Raw genomic sequence first — 25,217 nt, 5'->3', positions numbered from 1 at the left:
TTTCAGTCAGTGTGCAGGTGTCACTTCTGGAGAACCCAAGTATGGCCATGACACAGTTGATACATATATCAGTGATGATAGGGTGCCTCCTGTTAATCTGTTTTTATGGCTAATGGTTTAATATGGGTCAGTACCTGAGATATGGGACTTTGAATCATAAATCTAGCCACATTGCATTTGAATCTTAGTATTTTCCACAGAAGTGTCTTTCATAAAATAAATCTGGGAAATATAATGCAGAATTACATTAAAAGGTGACAGTCAGACTCGAGTGGTCCATTGTTAGATCTGACTTTAGCAAAGTGGTCTTCGGTCCATAAGACATTGAGTACCACTGCTGTAAAGGTTTCAAAGTAAAACATTTAGTAGGCTCACAATGCCAGCCATGTAACCATTTAAGGTATCAACATCATAAGCCAACCAACTTACTTGAAGGAGGTTGCTTCCAGATTGAAACACTTCTGTCTGTCTTTACCCTAGTGAGGACCTATGGATATGATTCTTGCTTGTCTTGTACAACAAAGGAGAGTCTAGTGGGAGATACCTTTGTAAGGAATTTGGCACTAATGCAACAAGCTTACACCACTCATGACTCTGCATATGTGGCCCAGTGTCAAATCTTTTTGAGCAATATTAAAGATAACAGTGTGGCTATTGCATCTCTTTTACTAATATTTAATATAAAGTGACAGTTTCCTTGGCTGGCAAAGAATGTAAATGACACATCTAGAATATATCTCAATGGCATGAGGTAAAGGTCCTGATGGAAACCGTATGTGGTTAAATTGGGCACTGTTAAGATGACTATTAGTGCTCCTACAGTTTCTTCAATTAGGGCGACATATCATGCAAAATGGTAGTGGCATCAGGAGTTTCAAAGAGGCCAGGATGTGTTTGTCATCACCTTCCCTTAAGCAGTTAGAGTGTTGGGGCCATTCTGGGACTTGCATGGAAACCAAGGCTTACCTCAAAACACAGTAACAGGTAATATGTTGTTCTTTTGATTCTGGGCCTTTGAAAGGCTTTCTCTAATTTCCAAAACAATTTGAGAGGTAGCCCAAAATTCAGAGTAAATCAGTTAACCAATAATTCATGAATATTCTATTTACTGTGCTTTTTACATATTACAATTACAAAGTGTTAAATACAAGGCAACTCAAGACTGAGTTCAGAATATATGACTGAGAAATACTCAGACTGGATTTCAGTACCTTTTAGTACCATTAGTTTGTGAATATTTGTTTATTTGCATTATGTTGTTTTTGCTTCAACAGAAATACGCTCATATACAACTCTCTGAGAAGCAAAATCCAAAACCTTATTATAACAGCTGGATTTGGTGGTGTGGCATCTTCCTGATGGGCATTGGAGAGCTGGGGAACTTTGCTGCTTATGGATTTGCCCCTGCTATGCTTGTTGCCCCACTTGGATGTGTATCAGTAATTGGTAAGATCATTTTGTTCATCAAATCGGTAGGCTCTTATTGCATTTACAGAAAATACTCAAGTTAGGGCATATATACCACATATTTAGTCTTTGGATGTGATTTTGCCACTTAGCAGCACTTTGGATATGTGTTGCACATGCAAAGCCCTATGTAATCAGCAGAGCAATTTAGTGTTTGACAGATGTTTTTAATAGTATAAACTGTTTGTCTAATGGGGCAAATTGTATTGTAATTGTACACATTGCAACGTTTATCATTTTTATTATTAGAGTAGTTGAAGAAATCAGCAGTATGCTGGTTTGAGTTTGCTTGTAGTAACTGAATATGAATGTGTATTTTTTCTTGTCAGTTGAAGTTTTTATTTATTTAGAAGTATATTATTTTCGTTTTTTGGTATAGGCAATTGCTGATTAGAAGAGGATATCCAGCATATGCCGACTGTATTAAAAAGGAATAATCTGTTGTGACAGATGCATATTTCAGCAAATAATTTCATGAAAATTTAATGATGCAGCTTACGTAGACTTTTGGTTGAGATGAGTTGATTTGGTTGAGTATTTGCACTGTTGTATGAAATGGACTAAATGCTTCTAGATCACCTGTGTTTACACTACAATTGTATTTGTATCAAATGATTTCCTAGTGCAACTTTTTTTTTTTTTATTTATAGCCTTTAAAATTGGAATAATTAAAAAAAAAAAAAATGCCAACTTCACCAGGCCTGCAGTATTCAGTTTGAAAACCATTGGCTTAGAGAGCAATGAATGTCGATTAACGAAATTAAAGAAAGATAAAGTGTTATACCTTTGGAAAAATTATATGAGCTGTTTTTTTTATATACATGGCCCACCTATTTTCTGGGGCTCAAAAGTATTTGGACAAACTACATAATCATAACTATAATGATCATCAAAATATTGAATGACTGACTGAACTCTGGAACCCATGGCCTTCTTTTAATGCTGAGTTTCCACCCTAGTGATGCTTTTGCCAGGAGTTTACTGCAGTTATCTTCAGTTGTTGCCTGTTTGTTGGACCTTCTGCCATTGGTTTTGTCTTCAGCAAGTGAATTGCATGTCTGATTGGTTTGAGGTCAGTTTTATTGACTTTGCCTTTGAAGAATATTCCACTTCTTTGCTTTGAAAAGCACTTGGTATGCTTTTGCAGTATGTATTGTCTCATTGTCCATCTGAACTGTGAAGCATAATGCTATCAGTTTTACAGTATTTGTCTCAAGCTGAGCAGCTAGTATAGTCCTGTATACATCAGAATTCATCCTGCTATTTCTGCCAGCAGTCATATCATTAGTAAACACCAGTGACTAACGGAGCCCTGTATGATCATGCCATAACACTGTCTCCACCATGTTTCACAGATGATGTGGTATTCATCAGATCATGAGCCATTTCATCTCTTCTTCATACTCTTCTGCTTCCAACATTCTGGTATAGATTGATGTTAGTTTCCTTTGTCCAAAGAGAATTGTTCTAGAACTGGACAGGCTTTTAAAAAATGTTTTCTGGCAAAGTATAATATGTCCATCCTATGCTTGTGGTTTACCAGTGGTTTGCACTTTGTGATAAACCTTCTGTCTTTACTTTTGTGAAGTCTTCTCTTGATTGTAGACTTTGGCAGTGATAGTTCTATCTCCTGGTGAGTGTTCTTGGTTTGGCTGAATGTTGTGAAGAGGTTCTTCTTCAACATGGACAGAATTCTGCAATCATCCAGCACTGTTGTCTTCTGTGGTTTTCCAAACCGTCTGGTGTCGCTGAGTTCAACACTGCATTCCTTCTTTTTAAGAATATATAATATAGTTGATTTGACCACTCTTCCTGTTTCTGCTATCTCTCTAAACCTCAGAACAGGTCATTTTGCTCTCTCAGCCTAATGATAAACTGTTTTTACTTTCATGGACTGCTCTTTGGAGTTCACAGTGATAGTTTCCAAATGCAAATTACACACTTGGAATCCATTCCAGGCCTTTTACCTGCTTAATAGATAATGAAATAATGAGGGAAATGCTCCCACCTGGCTATGGAACAGCTTGTCAGTCAATATAAATGTAATGAATTATTATTATTAATAGTCCTAATACTTTTGAGCCCCCAGGAAATGGGGGGCTATGCAGAAAAATAGCTGTCATTCCTAAACAGCTCATACAATACTTTTGGTAAACCTTTTAAATTAAAGCTGAAAGTCTACACTTCAATCACATGATGATCGCTTTATTTCAAATCCATTGTGCTGGCATACAGAGCTAAAATTATGTCACTGTTCAAATACTTATGGACCTGACTGTATGTATGTATGTATGTATGTATGTATATTGTGAACAAAACAGAAAAAACAATGATAAAGTTTTGGGGAGTTCACCCCATGTATTGTCACAACCACTAACAACAGGTAAAGAGTAATCATAATCATAAAAGACTGAGTTAAGACAGACTGATTTGGTGAGTGGAGGGTTTCTTGGCAGGAAAAGCCAGGATAAGAAGGGCAGTGAGGTCAGCAGAGGGGTGTGGTCTGGTACCAGAAGTAGGTAGAGTTTTAAGGGGTCTTCCCATCTGAAGGTCTGCGAAAGAGGGAGAAAAGGCATTAGTGTGATTCATCAACCCCTGTCTCTGTAGCTTACATTCAGCTAAGCCCGTAGACTGCCTCCCATGCGCACATGTGTGACTACTGGCTCACTTACTTGTCAACAAAAACACTATTTCCCATTAAGTTAAAAAGTAGAAGTTTGGCAGGATAATACACTACTGGCCAAACTTTTTAGAACACATCAGTTTTTCTTGAAATTTTATTAGTTGAAATGCAATACATAACCTAAAATAGTGAAAAGGTAAACTGCCAGATGTTTAAAGTTTAGGTTAGCAAAAACTGAAAAAAAAGGAGATTTCAGAATGTTACAACCTACAGATGTTCTGTAGCAATTAAAGTAAATGAAGTCAGGAAAGTTAAAGAAAACAATTTGCACAGGTGTCCCAGTTTCTGGTTACTTAAAAACCCTCAGTCTGTCTTAAAGCAGAGTTGGAACAGACTGTGTTACTATACCCTCTGAGTAGTACTTAGACCATATTACACCGTAGAAAGTTGTAAATTCCAGTGATAATTAACAAAGGAAATGAGACAGAGCATTATTTATCTTTAGAAGTGTAGACCTTTAATTTAGAGAAGTTGCAAAAAAAAAAAAAAAAACAAATTAGTGTCGGTGAGTACAGTGATGTCCTACACAATCCAAAGGCAACTGGAAATTGCAAGTAACTCTGATAGGAAGAGATCTGGTGGATCCAAAGTCACAACCCGATCAGAAGACAAGTTTCTGAGAGTCACCAGCTTACACGATGGGCGCCTCACAGCACAACAGCTTCAAGCACAGCTTAACAGTGGTCAAAAAAAGCAAGTATCAGTTGCTACTGTGAAGAGAAGACTTTCTGCTACAGGTATGACAGGGCGAGTAGCAGTAAGAAAGCCATTCCTTAAAGGACAAAATAGACCTTGAAATACCGGCTGTGGACTACTGCAGACTGGAAGAAAGTCTTAGGGGCCAATGAATCAAAATTTGAAATCTTTGGTTCATCATGCAGCGTGTTTGTATGCCTTTGAGATGGTGAAAGGATGGTTCCTCAGTGTTTGACACCAACTGTCAAACATGGAGGAGAAAGTGTGATGGTCTGGGATTCTTTTACTGGAGGCAAAGTTAGTGACTTGCACAGAGTGACTGGCATTCTGAATCAAAAGGGTTACCACAGTTTGGATGTTATATCAGAAAAACAAATAAAAAAATAATAATTTTGAACACTTAATGATGCCTTGACTTATTTTTTATTTGCCTTAGCTTTTTTGTTCTATGCCTTGATTTCGTGAAACATTAAGACTATGTATAGCCCTCTAGTTGGTTTCTAAACATGAATATATTAAAGTAAGAACGTTTGTGATTGATCTGCAAAACAGTCAGCAATATAATGTAGAGAAGCAGAGTTCTGGGAAAGGGTACAAGACTAACTCAAAGGTGCTGAACATACCTTGGAACTCTGTGCAGTCATATGGAAAAGGCTTTCTAGATCAGGATGCCTTCTCTATACACTTACAATAGCAGCACTCATTAAAGAGTCTGTTGTGACACCAGTTGTCAGTTGAACACTAAGCAGTGTGTGTGGTGTAAATCTAACATTGTTGTGGAGGTGGAAGTATCATTTTATGGGGATGCTTTTCAACAGCCAGGACTGGCAATTTGATCAGGATTGATGAGAGGATGGATTCAGCACAGTATAGATAGGTTATAAAGGAATAAAAACGCCCCCTGCTGTTAGGGAGTTTAAAACAGAGGAGAAACTTTGTCTTTCAGCAGGAAAATGACCTAGAAGTTGCTGACATTTTCAGTTTTTGAACTTTAAAGTTTTTTTTTTTTGGATACATAAAATGTTCCTTCTTTTTTTGTGCAGAAATGTGAAAAGAAACAAACACATTTACAAATCGTAATTATCTATGTCAGGAATGGTTGAAGGCCGAATACTTTTTCAAGGCATTGTGTGTGTATGTGTGTGTCTGTGTGTGTGTGTGTGTGTGTGTGTGTGTGTGTGTGTGTGTGTGTGTAACTGTACACACAATATATTTGTAAAAATATTTCTGTGTGTGTAACACACAAAATTCTTGCTTTGAGATCATGCACAACATCACATTCCTCCTCCTTGCCCCCCCGTTAATTTTCTGAAATATTAATTTAGACATCCCTTTCTCATTGTTTCTTAAGATCATTAAGAGTAAGTACCTTGAAATGTTTTGACTTACTATGGAGTTGCTGCCTATTTCACCATTGATACATGAATACTACTTTTGAAATCAATGTTGCAAGTCATTATCTGATTGCTTATTTTGTTTGCATTCACTTAATATAGAGTGTTTTATTTTTTTCAGGTCTAAATATTGTAAAGGGAGTGTACTTTGTTGTTAAGATGTTACATCTGAGCTGAAATATATTGATTCTTCTAATTATTTCTAAAACTTGCAGTGTCTCAACTCTTTAATGGGCCAAATGACGCCCATTTGAAATGGCTGTAATTTTATTTCAGGGAAACTGGCATCCATCTTACTTTTGCACATCTGCTTAGTACAGTACATTACCTCCACAGCACCATATGTTATAGGCAAAGTCGTGTGAACACTCCTCCTCTACATGTGTTGTATATTTATATAGTTAGTGTGCATTTTACTATTTAAACACCCCTTTCTGTGTAAGTGTTTGCCTAGCCAGTCACAGCAGCAGTATGTTTATGCAGTACTAAGTAAAGTAGGTTAGAAGTAATCATTGAACAGGAACCTCCTAGGTTTTTCATGTACATCTATTTTGCCACTCATAGCAAAATCATTCAGTGGTCTCTGTGGTTGGACACTGTTAATGAAAAAAGCCAGTTCAAGCTGACACAACCTGTACAGAATAACAGGCATGCAACAATAAGTTGGCTAATTGCAGAGTTATTATAATTGCCTTAAGATGCACTAGAAGACCAGCTTAATGTATCTCACAATGGATTAACCTGGGACAGTAGATAATCAAACTTTGTTTTATTGCTGACTACAATGAAACAGCATGCAGTTTGTACTGATTTAAAAAATACAACACTGAAGAATTGGAAAAATGGCTAAATGAAAACTTGCACATATAAAATTCATATCACTGATCCAAAAGTCCTCATCTTCAGTGATGAATATGATGAACAGGCTCTGTTTTAGTTCGCTTTTAAGTAGGCCAATGTTGTGTATTTCCACTTAAGATTTTTTTTGTTTGAAAGTGAAATAAAAACCCAAGTGTTATTCACTCCCTGCGTTCAGAATGTTATAAATATTACAGTAATCCCTCACTTATCGTGGGAGATAGGTTGCAAGGCCGACCGCGATAACTGAATTTCCGCGAAGTAGGGACACCATATTTATTTAATTATTTAACGTGTATTTGGACGTTTTTAAACCCTCCCTGTATTGTTTACAACCCACCCTTTACTCTATTAATAACAGGGACAACTGCTAAGCAATATGAAATCGGTAGATAAGTTTACACTTACTGTATAGCGAAGTACACGTAGTTATATATGACGTGATGATGGTGATGAATATGCTGCGCAGTAAAAATGATGACGATGAAGGTGATAATCCCCTGAATGCAGTAGCAAGAGCACGTTAATGCTGAATGAGTGAGATGAGACTTCCTGGTTAATGCAGCACTCCGTCGCTGAGCCAATCAGCAGCACACAGGAACTTAACTGCGTGCTCTGATTGGGTAGCTTCTCAGCCATCCGCCAATAGCATCTCTTGTATGAAATCAACTGGGCAAACCAACTGAGGAAGCAAATACCAGAAGTAAAAAGACCCATTGTCCGCAGAAACTCGCGAAGCAGCGAAAAATATGCGTTATATATTTAGATATGCTTACATATAAAATCCGCAAAGTCGTGAATCCGCGAAAAGTGAACCGCGAAGTAGCGAGGGATTACTGTATATCTTATAACGTATTCAAAGGCTAAGTCTATGCAAATAGTCATATACAAAGGGAATAAGCTTTTAGGGACGGCAAGATTTTCTGTGCCCATGATGTTGACTGGTTTATGGGCAACATATAAAAAGGTCATTTGCAGCAGTGTCCAGTATTCCTAACGTAATCGGGGCAACTGGCTGTACTAGTGCAGTAAGACCGCCTATTCAGAGTGAGACTGCTTTTGTTAACTGTAAGCAGCAACAACCCATTAATGCAGGGGTTCTGGACCTTTTTGCCCATGAGACCCATTTACACAAAATTCAAGTAGGGGTTAGTCTAGGGTGACACTGCACCTGTACTTGAACATGTTTTTAGGGATTTTCACTTGTTTTCAGTAAAAAAAAAAGTGAATACAAATTGTCAAAACAAGTCTTAACATTAAATTCCAATAAAAATCAAGGTTTTAATGACAGAAATTATCTTAATGCTTTAAACGTACTAAAACATTATGAAAACACTTGTTGAGTATTGTTAAGCAAATTAGTTAAAGAGCGAACCTTAAGGAAATTGAAAAGATCACTAGTTAGTGGTGATGCCTGTTGGATCCAAGGTCATTGGTTCAAATCCGTATGTAATTGTTGTCTGTGTAGAGTGCACATTTTCTGTGTGTGTGCACCCATAAGACATGTTTATGTACAGTATATACCAAATTAAGGGGTGGTTGGCTCCCACATTCTGTTGTTGTTTCTTTTATAACATTTTATTTTGATATATGGTAATTTATTGTGGCTTTAAAGTAAGAAAACATTCTTGGATAGGGTGTCAGTCTAGTAACATGGTGAAAAGGTATTGTTAGACAGTCCTCCAACTCCTAGCAGAGGCATATAGAGTGAGCAGGAGAAAGGTGCTTCGGTAACATTTTATGATTTTTATTTATTTACTTTATTTATTTATAAGTTGAAGGGGCCAAGAGCAGACTATAATGAACAACCTTTGTTAAAGTTTGATTTAGTTTAAATGTAGTATGTTGTGTTTCTATATTCATCTGTATTTCTTTTATGTTTGATAGATGTTTGTATTACCTTCTTGTATCAGAATTATTCAGCTTCATGCTATATATGAAGTGTTTGGCATTAATATGATCATAAACGTGTATGCAGACCTCTTTCACATATTATTTGCTATGTGTCAATTACTGTACTATGGAAAGTAAAGGTACTGAAAATTCAGTAAGTAGAAGTGACAATGAATTTGAAAGCCTGTAAAAGAATCACCCATCCATTCAAACTATGATATTGCACTGTCTCACTATGCTGTTCTGTCTGGTAAATCTGGAGCTCTTTAACACATGCACACACACACGCGCGTGCGCACACACACACACACACACACACACACACACACACACAGAGACTGTGAGCAATTTAACAGTCTTTGAAACACTGAATTCTAGCATAAGTCTATGCTACCTATCTCAGCAGTGTTGAGTAAAATCAAGAATTCCAATCTGGATTTGCTCCAGACACTTATGTACACATTAGCATGGACAAAGTTTAGAGTTCTGAATCAACATGTAAATGTTTGAAAGAAAAATCCAAGTTTGCATGGATGATTTGAAAATCATCTTGTTTTGTGGTTATAAAGTTTCAGAAGTGTAATTTTCTGATGATGTAATGTAGTTTAGACATTTGCATTGATGAAGGTGAGGAAAGTGAAGTCCTTGTCAAATTGAGATGTTTTGCATTTATAAAGTTTAAAAAGTGTTATTTTCTGATGTTCTAGATGTTGTACGTGACACTTAACATCCACTGTTTAACATTGTTTATATGCTCATTTTGCTGAACTTAAGAAAATCTTGATTTTATAACTGTTGTTTGATATGGTGACTTGTACATTTTGTTTCACTCCTACTGTTTACACAGCATATTCTGCCAAGTTGTTTTTAAAATGATGTTTTGTCTTCAACATGTAGCACTGGACACTTGAGGACTGATTTAAACTGCATTAAAATAAGAGAAGCTGCCATGCTAAATTCATCTTGAAATAGCGTAGCCAGGCCAATTAGCTGCATAACCTCCCCCTAATACAACTTTTATTCCACCTTACTGAGACTCCCTAATAACGTTTTTTTTAAACATTACACTTATTCTTTTATCAATTGTGTGTTTTTTTGGCACAGATGTAAGCAGACAGTTCTTTATTTCATATTTTAAGAATCATTCTTATTACAAAAAAAGGTTTTAAAAAAAAAAAAAAAGATATCAATATAACCTGAAACATCTGTTACAGATTTGTCTTTTCATTGTATAGTCCACTGGCTTAGTGCTTGTTTTAATTCACTCACACATTTACTATAGTGATCCTGTAATGTAAATTACCTTATAAAATGATATGTGGTAATACTTATTATGAAAGTTTATAGAGTTGTTATTAATTGGTCTTGTGAGTTAAACCTTTTTTTTGATATTTAAGAAAGGTGCATAAGAGTCAAGATATCCAATAGACTAAACATTCTGTACAAAGATGTGAAAAAGATACAAAAACTTCATGTAGAATATTCCTGTTAGTTTAAAGTGTAAGGAAAAAATAACAACATACTAAAATGCACAAATATGATTTTTGCCTAAATCTTTTGGATATTTAATTGTAATAGGAAACTGAATCTCCTCTAAATCAAGTTTTTTTTTTTTTTTTTAATTGCCTGTTTTTATAAAAGACATTTTATTTCTGTAAGTTGCCTCTGGCCATTTCTAACAGGATTTTTTTTTTTTGATTATTTGATTATGTGCTTTAACCGTCCTAACTCTGTTTTTTTTATTGCATTTTAACATCATCTTGCTTCAGTGTTTGTCTACCCATCTGAAGTTAAAATCCAATAAAAAGGAACAATTTATCGTTCTATGTGAGTTATTGGCTTTATGTATTTAGCTGTCATGGTTACCTCCACTAGTTCTTATGCTCTTGTGAAGTTCCATGAATATGATCACATTAGTTTCCACTTACAAAAAAAAATCTTTTTAATCCTGTAGAAGAAATTGGACTTCTCCTTTTAGATGAGACAGACAGAAATCTGAAGTTCTGAGGAATTTTAAACTATTATTGCAGTGATGATCCCATTTACATTCTTTTCAGATTTTTAACCTTTCTCTTTCATAACTAGAATATGTTTGGTCCTGTACTGTTGGCATGTGTTTTTTGGCTTACATATTACTGTATATTGGCAAAGCATCCCATTGGTATTCATTAAGAATGATGAACTTACCATTTCTAAAGAAGAAAAAAGAGACATCTTCCGGTTTGATGCACATTTGAGCTGTAAAACATGGCTCAGTTTTTTTCATTTTTTAAAAGTTATTTTTTCATCTCAGTAAGAAGGATTGAATTGTACCCAAGTCTGACTTATGCAACTTTGTTAATTCAAACCTGTTCTGGGTATGACACTGTGTGCTGAAGTGCTTGTTATGGGTTTAAGTTGGTCCAGTAGCCTCTCTTCTCTGATTTCTTCTTGTTGTGTTTTCTTTGTTAGATTGCAGTGTGCAATTTTTGGCACCATTCATATATGATATTCCTCAGTGTTATTAATTGATCCATTCTCTGAACACTCTTTTTTCAGTTCAGGTTATACAAGCTTATATGGGCAACAATCTATAAAAAGGCAGGAAAAACAGCCCTCTGAATTACCAAAGCACAATAATGCACACATCCATATTTAAATCAAGACAACTCAGAGTTACTTATTTTTTAGACTGATAAAGGAAACCTGAGTCCATGGCATGAGCCCACATGAAACTATGAAGAACATTCAATTGTGCTAACCTATTAAAAATAATAAAATGTAGATCATATTCAACTTGATTTTTCTTTAGTTAACATCTTTGCTTGTGATTTTTCCCCCTTTTATAGCAAGTGCAATTATTTCTGTGGTTTTTCTAAGAGAGACCTTACGAGCATCTGATATACTAGGTAAGTACTACTGATAACACAGACTTGACACACATTGTTGAGTGCTGTCCATGAAACTAAATGTAATTTTTTTTTGTTATTATGCTATTGCGGAGGCTAATAATGTAGAATAAAAAGGATTGCCTTCATTGCATTTTCTGAACTAAAAATGTTTTTCACTTCAACCATTTTTAACTCAATATTTAACTAATTGCAGAAGGATAACCACTGGTATGTCTAATTCTGTTTTATTTTGTTGAGTTGTATGAACATCAGTATATTAGATTTGCCATATCAGTTTTAGGTTCAGAGTTTGTTGCACAATAGTCTAGCTGTTTGTTTATATGCCATTAGGAAAATTCAGTACCTGTAAATATCACTGTAAATATCTAATGTGCTGCCTTGTGTGAATGTTTGCAGTGGTTTGCTTTATAATTAAAACATTTTTTCATTTCTGCCTGCTTAATGTGTCTCAAGTACTGCCATTCTCAAATATGTTTTCACAAAGAAAAGTAAGTGGCCATCCTGAAAGACTAAAACATAAAGGTTTCAATGTTATTAACAGTAAGAGTGATAATTCTCTCAAAACACTTATGTTGTAAGCCTGCAGCCTTTAGTGTAGAAACTCATGAAAATACAGTACATCAAAACATATATATTTTTTTTCATTCATTGTCACTCAAAAGAGAGAAGAATCTTAAAAATAGTTCACTCCTAGAATGAAAAAGACAAGTGAGTATTTACAGAATTTACTGTAGGATATACAGTATACTGCAGAGCACCAAAGGTCTGAACTACTTCAAGTAACACACCAGATGATACTTTTACAATTACTGCAGGGTAATTCTTTTAAATGCCATGAAATTTCCCTTTTTAAAATATTAACACTGAAAATGTGTAAGCATGGTGCTTACTTAACTCAATCAATAAGGTAGCCTATCATCGAGTAGGCATTGAACATTATGCAGTGAACTGCGTCTCATTATGAAGCCAAATTTGAAACCTATAGAGTCAAACTTAAATTGCATATAACAATAAATTGAGATTTGAATCAGTAGACTAGTGACTGCCTTGTGATCTTTTATGACAGCTAACACCACTAACGTATCATAGATAATAGTTACACCGAATAAGGAAATTAATTTTAATTTAATTATGGGAAGAGAGGATTCAAATTAATATGACTGTTTTCAGTATCTCTGTGCATTTTCAGCTTTCATCAGAAATTAACTCAGGTTTTTGGAGAATACATTTTTTTTTTCTGCTCCTAAACTGAAACAAAAACAAACTCAAGAGATAGTTTACACACTCATCATTATTAATGAGGAAGCATGTTATTACTTATAATTAGAAGTATTTTAACTTTGTACTTATATGTGTAAGCGGCCTTTATGAATGTAAAATTGGAAGTCCTTGGGTATCTAAGGTATGAACTTTGGAGTGATATGTTGAGGCTTTTTTGTCTGTATTTATATTGTAAAACAATATAGCTTTCTCAAACTTAATGCATCTGGTACAGAGTTTAGAGGCTGTCCTTGCATCAGCTGGGAAACAGCCCATAATGTACAGCAAAATTGTGCTTTGCCTTATAGTCTGCTTTAATTCTTTTTTAATTAAGTAACATTGCAATTCTTTAGATCTGGCATGACAGTATTTATTTTTTTTACAGGTGGTGCTCTTGCAATTTCAGGAACATACCTTTTGGTCACCTTTGCACCTAATGTTTCTCAACAAATAACTGCCTATAAAGTTCAAAGATACTGCGTTAGCTGGCAGTTCTTAATTTATCTGGTAAGTGTGAACCTTATCAATCACTCAAGACCCTGTTTTAAAGGAACAGTCTGCTTACCTCTATTATTTTAATTTGGGGCCTGGTCATTCAGTTCTTGAAAAGCTGTTATATCAGCCAATACATGAGGCTTTTCTGTAGTAGCTGTAACTATAAGGAAAGTACATGGAATTGCAAATGCTATTTTCTTTGATGCCTTCTGTGGCTTAAAACAGATAAATTCAAAGCTGAAATTATTTTCTTAACTGATGGTATACATTTTTGATTCCATACAAATACGACCAACAGCTGCTGCACCGATGTATCTTGAATCTGTACACTTGAAAAATCTTCTATGTGCTGCTCACATGAGAACTGGAGGGGTAAAACTATAATGTTATTGATCAGATTTAATTGGCCGGGGCACCATTGGCAAAAAGCCAATACAGTTTCCTGGAAGAATATAGGCAACAGCTTTGGTCTTTCTTCAAACCTTTTGTGAGGCATATCAGCCTGACTGGGTTTAAAAAAAATGTTTGTTTAAATTGCAATGAGATATTGATTTTGCTTGAACAACTCTGATGAAAAGTAATACTGAGAACAAATAGAGAATTGTGCATCATGGGAAAAAAAATGTATTAGTGCAAGAGAAAAATCCTTTAATAGGAGCAATATTTAAGTTGTGATGGTATGTGCCAAGTATTTTATTAAATTATATCATATAAATAAGTCTTTGCTATATGTAGATAGAAATTGCCTTGATTTTTGTTTATTTTAAATATTGCATATATTAACCGCTAAATTAAAAGTGACAGTTTTGTTGTTTTCAAAGAGTTTTTGAGTAAGTGCAATTTTAGGTAAATGTATTTATTTTATTATGCAAAAGAGAGGTGCAACCTTGTGAAATTTAAAGATGTATGTGTACCCTTTGTAAGAGTTCCCATTGATACTGGCCAGTGCCCATAACCAGAAAGTGTACACAGACAATTAAAATGTACATGAAATGCTGGATAACATTCATTGTCCAGTGTAAGTCTAAGAAGATTGTGCTTCATTGTGAATTCTCAGCAGGAATACTGAGTAGAGTTTTAGTCTCCATACTGTAAAAAAAGACATAGCGGCACAAGAAGAGAAGAGCTACTAGATGGTTAAATGACTGGATAAGTTTAATTTTGTCAGCAATGGAAAGTGGACATTGAGAAATAACATGATACAACATTTACGATTATGAAGGTATTTGGGGTAGTCAAATCAGGAAAACCTAAATATTTTATAACTTTAAGCTTTACCTTAAAAACGAGCAAAACACCACTCTGTATATTTATTGTTCATATATAAATTAATTTGTATCAGTTTTCTTTGAATTGAAAATAAAAATAAGACAAAACCAAATTAACTTGGGAAATTCATGTTTTTAATGTATTCTGTCCCTTTCGACAAAATATTCGCTAAAAGATGTCCTGTTTTATTCCACCATATAAGCCCCTGGAGGAACAGAAATTGTGGTAAAATGTCTTTAATGTTATATAGCAGGCCTGGCTGCCCTTGAATTATTACTACAATATACAATCCCTTTAAAATGTATTTAACCCTTGGAGGTTTTTACATTTTATTCTTATATGACTTTGAATCACACTGGATATTATTTGACATTTTTTGACACTGAACAACAGAAAAAATGCTTACTGTCAGCAAAGAAATGGCTGCAAAGTGGTCGAAATTAATTACAAATATAAAGAACAAAATAATTGATTGCATAAGTATTCATTCCTTTCAAGTCAGTATTTAGTAGATGCCCCTTTGGTAGCCATGTTATCTTTTGAGTATTTGTGAACAGGTCCCTATCAGATTTGTACATCTGGACACTGCATTTTTCCTTATTCATCTTTACAAAACTGCTTGTGATCTGTCAGATTGCATGGGATTGTGAGTGAACAATATTTTTCAAATCCAACCACAAATTCCTAATTGGACTGAGACTTGGGCTTTGACTAAGTTACCCCCATGTCACTAATTATGTTGTTTTTAAGTAATTCCTATGTAACTTTGTATTTATGCTTGTGGTCTTTATCTTTCTAGAAAACAAATCTTATTCCAAGGCACAGGTTTCTTGCAGAGTACATCAGGTTTTTCTCCAGGATTTTTCTGCATTATACCTTCCAGGGCCTACTGCATGTAAGCTTCCCCACTGCATGATGTTGTCATCACCCTAGTCTACATTGGGGAATTGTATGTTTTAGATAATATCCATTTTATATAATGTGCAGTGTTAAACATGCCATTTAATGCTGATGGCCAGAAAGCTCAATTTTGGTCTCATTAGACAATAAAAATTTTTCCAATTGAATTTTCAGAGTCTTCCATGTCTGGCAAATGCTAACCGAGATGTGCATTTTTTTTCTCTTTTCCCTAAAGCTACATTTGGTGGTGCACCTGGGCAACAATTGTTATATGTGCAGTCTCTCTAGTTTCAGCAAGCCAGTGTTTTAATTCCTCATCGTAGATGTCTTGTTTGCCTCTATCACTAGACTTCACTATTAAAGAGTCTCTTCTGTTGATCAGTGTTAAAAAGCTAAATGAGATCAAATGATATTCAGTAAATTATAGCAACAAACTATGAAAACTTCCAAAGTGATAAATACTGTTTATGGGCACTGTGACTACATAGATAGAAATGTTTATTATAGGTCAGCTTTTCTACTGTTCAGTTTACCCCTGCAAAGCTAAGAGTGTAAGGTGTGTGAGATTAACAGCTATGTGACAATCATTTGTGACACTAATATGCGTACTCAAGACATTTGCAGAAGATTCTGCCTCATAACCAGAGTCAGTGGTGTTTGTGAAGATATTTGTGAACTATACCATTTGAGCTTGTACTAGTTGGAGAGAATGTTCTGTTAATGCAGTTTTTTTTGGCCAAGAGAAACATTCTGACTGATGTTAGGTGCAAGTTCTGCTTTGTTGGAGACCATGAGTTTTTTGCTTAAAAGTATATAGTCTGCTCACTCTAGGTACCTCCATGCTCATGGTGGGATTGACCAAAACATCAGACATGGAATAGCCAATCTAGGTCTGAATAGTGAATTATTGAGTTTCTGTCCATAACAAACATGATGATTGAATGGAAGTTTAGTCATATGTGCACTTGGCACAAGAGTGCCTTGAATCAAAGGTCAGTCACCTTCTTTAAAGTCATTCCATTTGATTGATGCAGCAAGCTTTGTTGAGCTGTCAGCTTATTGCTTCATTGTACAATTTGTTCAATTTAAAAAATCATGATATGTGGTGTATATATAATCGCTAAAATCTAGAAACTACAATATTTATTTTGAATCTTAGTAAAGTTCAAGGGCAGTAAACAAAATATTTTAAAAATTAAAGAAAAGATCAATCCCTGTTTATCTGTAATTCATGTACCATAGGTTTTTCAATATTTTAGACACATGGGCCATGGTCAAATTATAAGTTTTTATCTGAGAGTTATCAGCTGTTTTATCCACAGTCATTTACTGTAAATGGAAATACAGTTTTCGATATGTTACTGTGCATCGATGGTTCAATAAAATGTAGGATGGAAATTCAATGGCTTATAAATAAGATGATTGTGAATAATGTGACAAAATTATACAGTTTAATATTAGTGTTGTTTAGTGCTAATTAGAGTTCTGTAACTTTCTTATTATTTGAATATATCCAATTGAATTTGAAAAAGAACATACAAGCATTAAAAAGCCTAATGTCAAAGCACATGGATACAAGAATACAGTGGCAAAGCATGTAAGCAAAATGAGCAGTAAGACCTGTAATTAATCATATTTGTCACATGTATGAACTCCTTTTCAGAGGACTGAATCAATAAAGTTTCAGTTCATAATTCATGGGTCAAATCAGTTTTTGCTGTCATTTCAAATAAAAAACAATTTTTAAAAATACCTTATAGTAGAGCATAGCTCACTGTAACTGCACTAGAGCACATACTTTTATGTTAGGAAAAAATGGTTATATGTAATTTCTACTTTGTGTATAGCTTTGCTATTTTGGAGAAACTGTTGGTTTTTCACGTGGCTTAAAGAAATTCATAACGAGTCCCTTTTCTTGGGAAGGACAAAGAAAATTGAATTTATAAGTATGTGAATTCATGAATGTTAATGAATAAGCAGGGGTTTCTTATAATTGTTGTATATTTATCCAGGATATTTAAGTTAAATTGATGTCTAGAAATAAATTTCAGCAAAACATACTAAAATGTGCTTCATTTTTTAACAGTACATTTTCCTCTCGTTGATCTCTCTTGTGGGATTTTGTGCATTATTCTATCTTGTAATATATTTTTACTTGATTCAGTGTGGCCTGTTTCATTTGATGGTGTAAGTATTATTTAAGTAAGAAGGCAAGCACAAGTAAAAATTCATACAGTGTACAGAAATAAGCAAAATAGATTTGTTGATTTCCTAATACTGTTTTATTTGATTCCAAGAAATTTTTATTACATGATATTGTTTCCTCTTGCCTTGCTGAAAAATCATGTTAATCTAATGTTACACAGAATGTAAATTAGGTACTTGTATGCACTTATCTATTCTGTATAGATGGAAAGTCATTAACAATTTACATATAAATTTGGCAATAAAAAGTAGTTACAGCTCTGTGTTTACCCATCTGAAGGTACCTTAATGTTCTGCTTCTTTTTCTACAGATCATAGAAATAATTGCATTTTGCATTCTAATGTACCTGTACAAGAAGAAGAATGTGAAGCACATTGTAGTCGTTCTACTGATTGTTGCATTGCTTGGTAAGATTATAAAGCCATTTTTTCTCCTGTGATGTATGCAATAAAAACCATTCCAATGCTACTTCAGCGTATAGGTAATTATCACAACAAAATGATTATATATTCTCACTTTTTTTATAAAATTAAATACAAATATGTAAGGTTCTTTATCAACTATTATTAGTAATTTGAATCATTACTTACTAGAAAAGAAAATGTTATGCCTGTAGTGAACACAAAAATCCATGCTTTGGCTGAATCAGTCAGTGTTTATGTTGCTTTCCTATTTTTTATTTCAAACTTGCATGTTATACTGAATAAGTATTGTAATAAATTATGCTGTAAATACTTTATGATGGCGTATTAAAAAATACAACTTTGGTTCTTAGGAATAGAATGGTATGTATGTAGAGAGTACCTGAAACCCATGATCTAAGATATAAGATGATAGTTCATTAATATTAATTTTTTCCATGGGACATTATTTTAAATTATTGTCTTATTAGATGTATCAGTTGTTCTCTCCTGTTTATTGTTTACTGATAATAAATTTTCATCTTCATGAATTCTGTGGGATTTTTTTTTTTCTTTTATCATGCCGTTGAATTCTAGTGCAATTCATACTAGAATAATGACAAAATTTTGTTATGGAAAGATACTCTTTGTTTTTGTTGAAATAAGTAGTTTGTTAGAAAAATTGGTTTAAGTGTAACTTTTATGAATTGATATTACAAATCATGTCATGGTAACCTTGCTCCATTCCATAACCCCATTCCCAAACAACATGCAAAATTACCTTATTTTTTGTCTGACTTTCTTATTCCAGCTTCAGTTACTGTCATTTCTGTGAAGGCCGTATCTGGCATGATCACTGAATCAGTGAATGGCTCAATACAGCTTATATACCCAATCTTCTATGTCATGGTGGTCGTCATGATAGCCTCCTGTGCCTTTCAAGTGAAGTAAGTGAATTCAAAAGTACAGCATGTTCTTTGTGATCATGTGTATATTATTGTCCTTGCTTTTCCAATGTTTGTAAAGAAAAAAGGGTCCACAATAATGTTGATTAGAAATATAATTTGAGTTGTGAAAACAATGATTTGGCTGTTGAGTATGTGTCAGGTGACAAAAACTCAATAGCCAAGATGTCTCTTTTCATTTTTCTGTGTACCTTTAACTTGAAACTTAGCGTTTCCTTTTTTTGCAAATGCACCCTGGAACCACCCCACTTTAACTCTATAACTGTTTCCTAAGACAAACATACAGCAAATATGAGAGTTCAACCCTTAGTATATTTCACAGAAAGAAAACGTTTCGCCCACAAGAGCAAAGCCAAATACCTGGTTTTCTTACTGTGTGCATTGTGTATTTGGCGTGTACTAGTGGTTAATCCCAAATCAACAGTGGCAGTATACATTGAGTGTAGCGGTTTCTGTGTCTTATACCAAGAACAATTTTGTAAGACTTAAAAACAAAAGTACCAACCATACTAATATTGGTGATGAGGGCTTTGTACATCTTTTTAAATAGAGATCGCTGCTTTTTTATTTTATCCACTTTGCTTTTTTTCCACATTGATTGAGGTCCTTCTGAAAATGCCCTGCCTACTTCTAAGAGTTGTTGGTTATGTCATTCTAATCTTTATATATAATCTTCATTTGGATCTTGATCTTTGTTTGTCATCGAATTCACTGCCTTGTGTGGTGTTCCTGCTGTGTTCAGTAGAGGGCAGTAGTGATGGAGGAGGAGAGGAAGTGAGGGGGAGGATCGTTGGATGAGGTTGGAGTGTGGTGATTAAAGAGGAGTGAACTAAAGGAGACTATGTGCTGTTTGTACTGGCTGAATACACGACACCTTGGTTGTTACTTTTGTTTACAAACACTGTCAATACCACTCTTTGTGTTTAGATCTGGCGTCAACACCGTGCTTTGTGTTTAGATCTGGCGTCGACACCTGCTTCGTTGTCGAGACTGTGGTTTTTTGTGTTTCTATTGACCGTCGTTGGTAGCACTTTGTCCAAATCGAATGTTCACCCACTTCTTGGAGTCGGCAGTCAGAGTATATAAGTCGGGCACACTTCTGTGATTTTCCATCAGTCGGCGTTTGGAGTTCAAGAAAGAAGCATTGCTTCTTCCTTACTCTTTGGATTGCCAGAAAGCAACCTGCGAGATTGGAGAAAGGTTGAGAAGAGATCGTGACAGGAAACGACAGCGTCATGAAAACGAGACGGACTGTGAACAGAGAGAAGCAGAAATGCTCCTCCACCACCACATAATTACTATTCGGACTGTGATTCCGAGTAGGCCGTTCCTATCGAATCAATGTCCAAGGGTTTTGTTTTCTAATTTTGTTTCCCTTATAAAAAAATCATAATGCTGTGCGACGAAGGGCCCAGTTCACAACTGGCAGCCGCGTTTAAACAGGGAGCCCTTCACAGACAACTTTAACACGCGCAACGTAGTTGGGCGCACATGGCTAGTCTTAGATTAATTTAGATAAACTTTATTAATCCCATGGGGAAATTCAAGTGCATACAGCGGCAGAAACGTAAAAACAAGGATATGTATTCACAGGACAAGTACAGCCAATCTATCAATCAATCGATAAGTAAAAAAAAAAATGATTTTAAAATGTGTTTTGTGCAGATATTTCAAAATGAACTGATTGCCCCAAGAGGAAGCATTGAATTACCTGATAGCAATGGGCAGAAAAGACCCCCAGAAGCACTTCTTAGCACACAGTGGTGGAATGAACCTGTGGCTAAAAGTTGTCAAACACAGCACCTCCTGGAGGAGCTTTTTCATAATTGCCTCCCAGTCTGCAACCATACTCTTTTCTACAACAGCTTCCAGTGTGCCCAGGGTACCCCTGGTGATGGAGCAGGCTTTCTGGATAAGTTTATTCAGAGCTCAGTTTGCTTCCCCAGGAGAGCGCAGCATAGAACACCACACTGGTTTCTAAGGTCTGGTAGAATATTTCCAGCAGCTTGCTGCACACATCAAAAGGCTCCTTAGCAAGAGCAGTCTGCTCTGGCCCTTCCTGTCCAGCACCACTGTGTTGTCGGACCACTCCAGTTTGTTGTTTTATATGGACTCCTGTGTACGTGGAGTTCTCCACCACTTCCACATCCTCCCCCTGGATGGCGACTGGACTGAGAGGCTCCTTGGCCACCTGAAATCCACCACCAGCTCTTGCATCTTGCTGATGTTGAGTTGCAAGTTGTTGTTCTGGCACACAAGACAAAGTCATCTACAGTCTTTCTGTACTTTGACTTGTCTCCGTTATTAATGCAGCCTGTGATGGAGGAGTCATCTGAAACATTCTGTAGATGGCAAGTAGTGCTGTTATGCTGGAAATCCACTGTGAAGAGGATACAGTAAATGGAAAGGGAGACAGGACAGTTCCATGAGGTACTCCAGTATTACACACCACTATTTCTGGCACACAGTCTCTCAGCCTCACAAATTGCTGTCTGTTGGTCAGGTAGTCCATGATGTAGGAGATTTTGAGGGCATCAAGATTCAAAGCCTTGAGCCTTTTCCCCAAGTTGCTGAGGCTGAATGGTGCTAAAAGCGCAGCAAAGTCAAAGAACATTATCCTGAGTGTGGTACCAGCTTTGTCCAAATGTGAGAAGGTCCTGGAGCATGGGGGTGAGAGCATCCTCCACAACTATATGTGTCTGATAGGCAAACTGCAGAGGATCCAGATGTTCTGAAACCAGGAGTGGTATATATTTTAGGACCAGCCTCTCAAAGGGTCTTCATGATGTATGAAGTGAGAGCAACTGGTCTGAAGTCCTTGGGATCACTGGAATGCCCTTTCTTTGACACTGGGACCACACAGGATGTCTTCCACAGCTGGGGAACCTTCTGCAAATTCGGGGAAAGGGAGAACAGCTGTTAAAGGACCCTGCAGGGCTGGCTGGCATGTTTTCAGCAGCCTGTGGCTGATAGCATCTAGCCCTGAGTCCTTATTTATGTAGAGTTGCAGTGTCTAGATATAAAAAATGATGTTATCAAAAGTCTTCAGGTAGTGTAGTCTATTATACAATTATTTTTCTGAGAATTTCTTCTGTTGGCAGCTCAAGATTAAGTAGGAAGTGATGGCATTGTCTCCTGAATATTGATTCCCAGGTGTCCACAACAAATCATTCATTTAGGCCGTTACCAGCAATGGTTATGTTAAGTAAGAGTGTGAAAAGCGCACCACTTGAACCCTCTGCAGAAACTGTCACTTGTTTTTCTCTGTGGTGATGTATTCTAATTATAAGCAACAGTACAGAATTGGTAACTGCTTAATACTGCAAAGGCTACAGGTGTAACAGTCGTCAAAAGTGTAGAATTAAAAAATATAAACTTGGTTTGTCATCATAGTAAAGCTACAAAATAGAGTAAGCAGACACCTTAATACAATCTTATATCACAGCTCCAGCTTATTCAAAACTTGGCTGCAAGAGTCCTTACACGGACCAGCAGCAGTGAGCACATAACACCTATCCTGCTTCGCCTTCACTGGCTCCCTGTGTCTTACAGAATTGAATAGAAAATTCTATTAATAACGTACAAAACCTTAAACGACCTTGCGCCAAACTACATCAGTGACCTTCTCCATCACTATGTGCCTGTCCGCCCTGTAAGGTCCTCTGATTCTTTTAAATCTTGTGCCCCACACTAATCTACACTCCATGAGTGACGGGGACTTCAGCTGTATAGCGCCCAGACTCTGGAATGACCTAATGAAATTAATTAGATCAGCTGACTCCATGAATTCTTTTAAAAAAACAACTCAAAACTCATCTGTTCAGGAAGGCTTTTATCTCTACCTTACTTTATTACCCTTCTCTCAGTTTACCTCTATGTCAAGATGCTCATGTAACCTGTGTGTGTGTGTGTGTGCTAGAACAGGGGTCCCTAACCCCCGGTCTGACAGCCGGTCCGCGAGAGAACTGCTGGCAACGGAGACTTGCTCAGACTTTTCAGAACGCTTGGCAGGACTTTGCAACGGCGCAGAGTATTTTTATGGTCCCGACAGTTTCCCCATATGACACGAGTATAGAAATCTCGTTACTACGAAGTACATTCAGCAAATACTTTCATTACAACGAAGTGACCTTGAAATGCTTGAATGAATCATCCACAGAGCAGTTAGATCTATGGTCGCAGCTCAGTTGTGCACATTTGCATAACGATCCCCAAACAGAAACGTTATAAAAAAAATGTCTTTCTTCGAACTTTCCTCATACTGTTTTTTTTTTGCTGTTTTCGTTTTCTGTGATTTTCAGTTTTATCTTTTGCTTATTGCTTGTCAACATTTGAAAAACATCCATTGGAATTTAACTGATTGTCACCCTCCTATAGAAACGGCAGACACGAAAAAACAATAACAGTGTTAATGTTTGTGATGTGCAGTCTGTTGGAATGACAAATGCAATGCATATGTCTTTGTTACATGCAAAAAAAGAAGAAAAATATCAGGTTGCAAATGTATGCAAACTGCTTAATAACTTAATAATAATGTAATGTAAATTGTGTATAAAACTGCCCTACAAACCCGCCCCGAATCCTCAACCCTCCCCATCCAACACCACTTCCAACAACACCCCCCACCCCACCCCACCCCAAATCCCTGGAAAAAATTGGCTTTTAGTAAAGTGGTCCTTGCTGTCAAAAAGGTTGGGGACCACTGTGCTAGACCATCAATTATGTTGTCTGTTAGGCTTTTCTCTGACTTTACCATCTTACTCTTCATTTATTTATCTGGTATAGTACAATGCTATACAGTGATCCCTCACTATATCGCGCTTTGACTTTCGCGGCTTCACTCCATCACGGATTTTAAATGTAATTATATCTAAATATATATCACTGATTTTTTGCTGGTTCGCGGATTTCTGCGGACAATGGGTCTTTTAATTTCTGGTACATGCTTCCTCAGTTGGTTTGCCTAGTTGATTTCATACAAGGGACGCTATTGGCAGATGGCTGAGAAGCTACCCAATCAGAGCACGAATTATGTATTAAATAAAACTCCTCAATGATATACGATATGCTTCCCACGTGGTGCTTCGCATACTCGAAAGCCCGAACAGCACGTATTGATTTTTGATTGTTTGCTTTTCTCCGTCTCTCTCACTCTCTCTGACATTCTCTGCTCCTGACAGAGGGGGTGTGAGCAGAGGGGCTGTTCGCACACTGGCCTAGAGGATACGGACGCTCCTCTTAAAAAATGCTGAAAGACTACCTTCACATTGCTCCCTTCCTTGCAGCTGCTTTGTCCAGCGGTGCTTCGCATACTTAAAAGCCCGAACAGCCCTATTGATTTTTGATTGTTTGCTTTTCTCTCTCTCTCACTCTCTCTCTGACATTCTCTGCTCCTGACGCGCACTCCTTTGAAGAGGAAGATATGTTTGCATTCTTTTAATTGTGAGACGGAACTGTCATCTCTGTCTTGTCATGGAGCACAGTTTAAATTTTTGACTAAAGGGTGTTATTTCATATCTAGAGGGCTCTAATAATGTTAAAAAAATGTATTTAGAAGGCCGTAAACAGGTTTTCTCTGCTCTAACTGCGACAATATTCGATTTATAAAAAAAGAATCCTACTTTGCGGAAATTCATTTATCGCAGTGGAGTCTGGAACGGATTAACCATGATAAACGAGGGTTTATTGTATACTGTATACCCTGCCATTCTTTCTTAAACTCTGTGAATTGCCTTGAGCATGGGAAAGGCGCTATACAAATAAAATGTAGTATTATTATTATTAATCATATATACTAAGCAATTAAAAATTATAAAGCATCAATCAATCACTGAGTACA

At 36.1% G+C, this 25,217-nt stretch overlaps 1 protein-coding gene across 1 annotated transcript in view; it reads left to right on the top strand.

Annotated features, from left to right (window-relative positions):
* LOC114663521 (NIPA-like protein 2) overlaps positions 1–25,217 on the top strand; it is an 82,598-nt gene that overhangs the window by 43,794 nt on the left and 13,587 nt on the right. Inside the window, exons 3-7 of the mRNA XM_028817309.2 lie at positions 1,275–1,446; positions 11,820–11,879; positions 13,528–13,649; positions 18,323–18,419; positions 19,225–19,360. Of these exons, the coding sequence (XP_028673142.1) occupies positions 1,275–1,446; positions 11,820–11,879; positions 13,528–13,649; positions 18,323–18,419; positions 19,225–19,360 (587 nt within the window). The remainder of the gene's footprint in view (positions 1–1,274; positions 1,447–11,819; positions 11,880–13,527; positions 13,650–18,322; positions 18,420–19,224; positions 19,361–25,217) is intronic.

The sequence above is a fragment of the Erpetoichthys calabaricus genome, chromosome 13 (assembly GCF_900747795.2).
Source record: "Erpetoichthys calabaricus chromosome 13, fErpCal1.3, whole genome shotgun sequence".
NCBI classification, from domain to species: Eukaryota; Metazoa; Chordata; class Cladistia; order Polypteriformes; family Polypteridae; genus Erpetoichthys; species Erpetoichthys calabaricus.
Note: the sequence above shows the minus strand (reverse complement) of the source record. Positions and strands in the feature narration are given on the sequence as shown.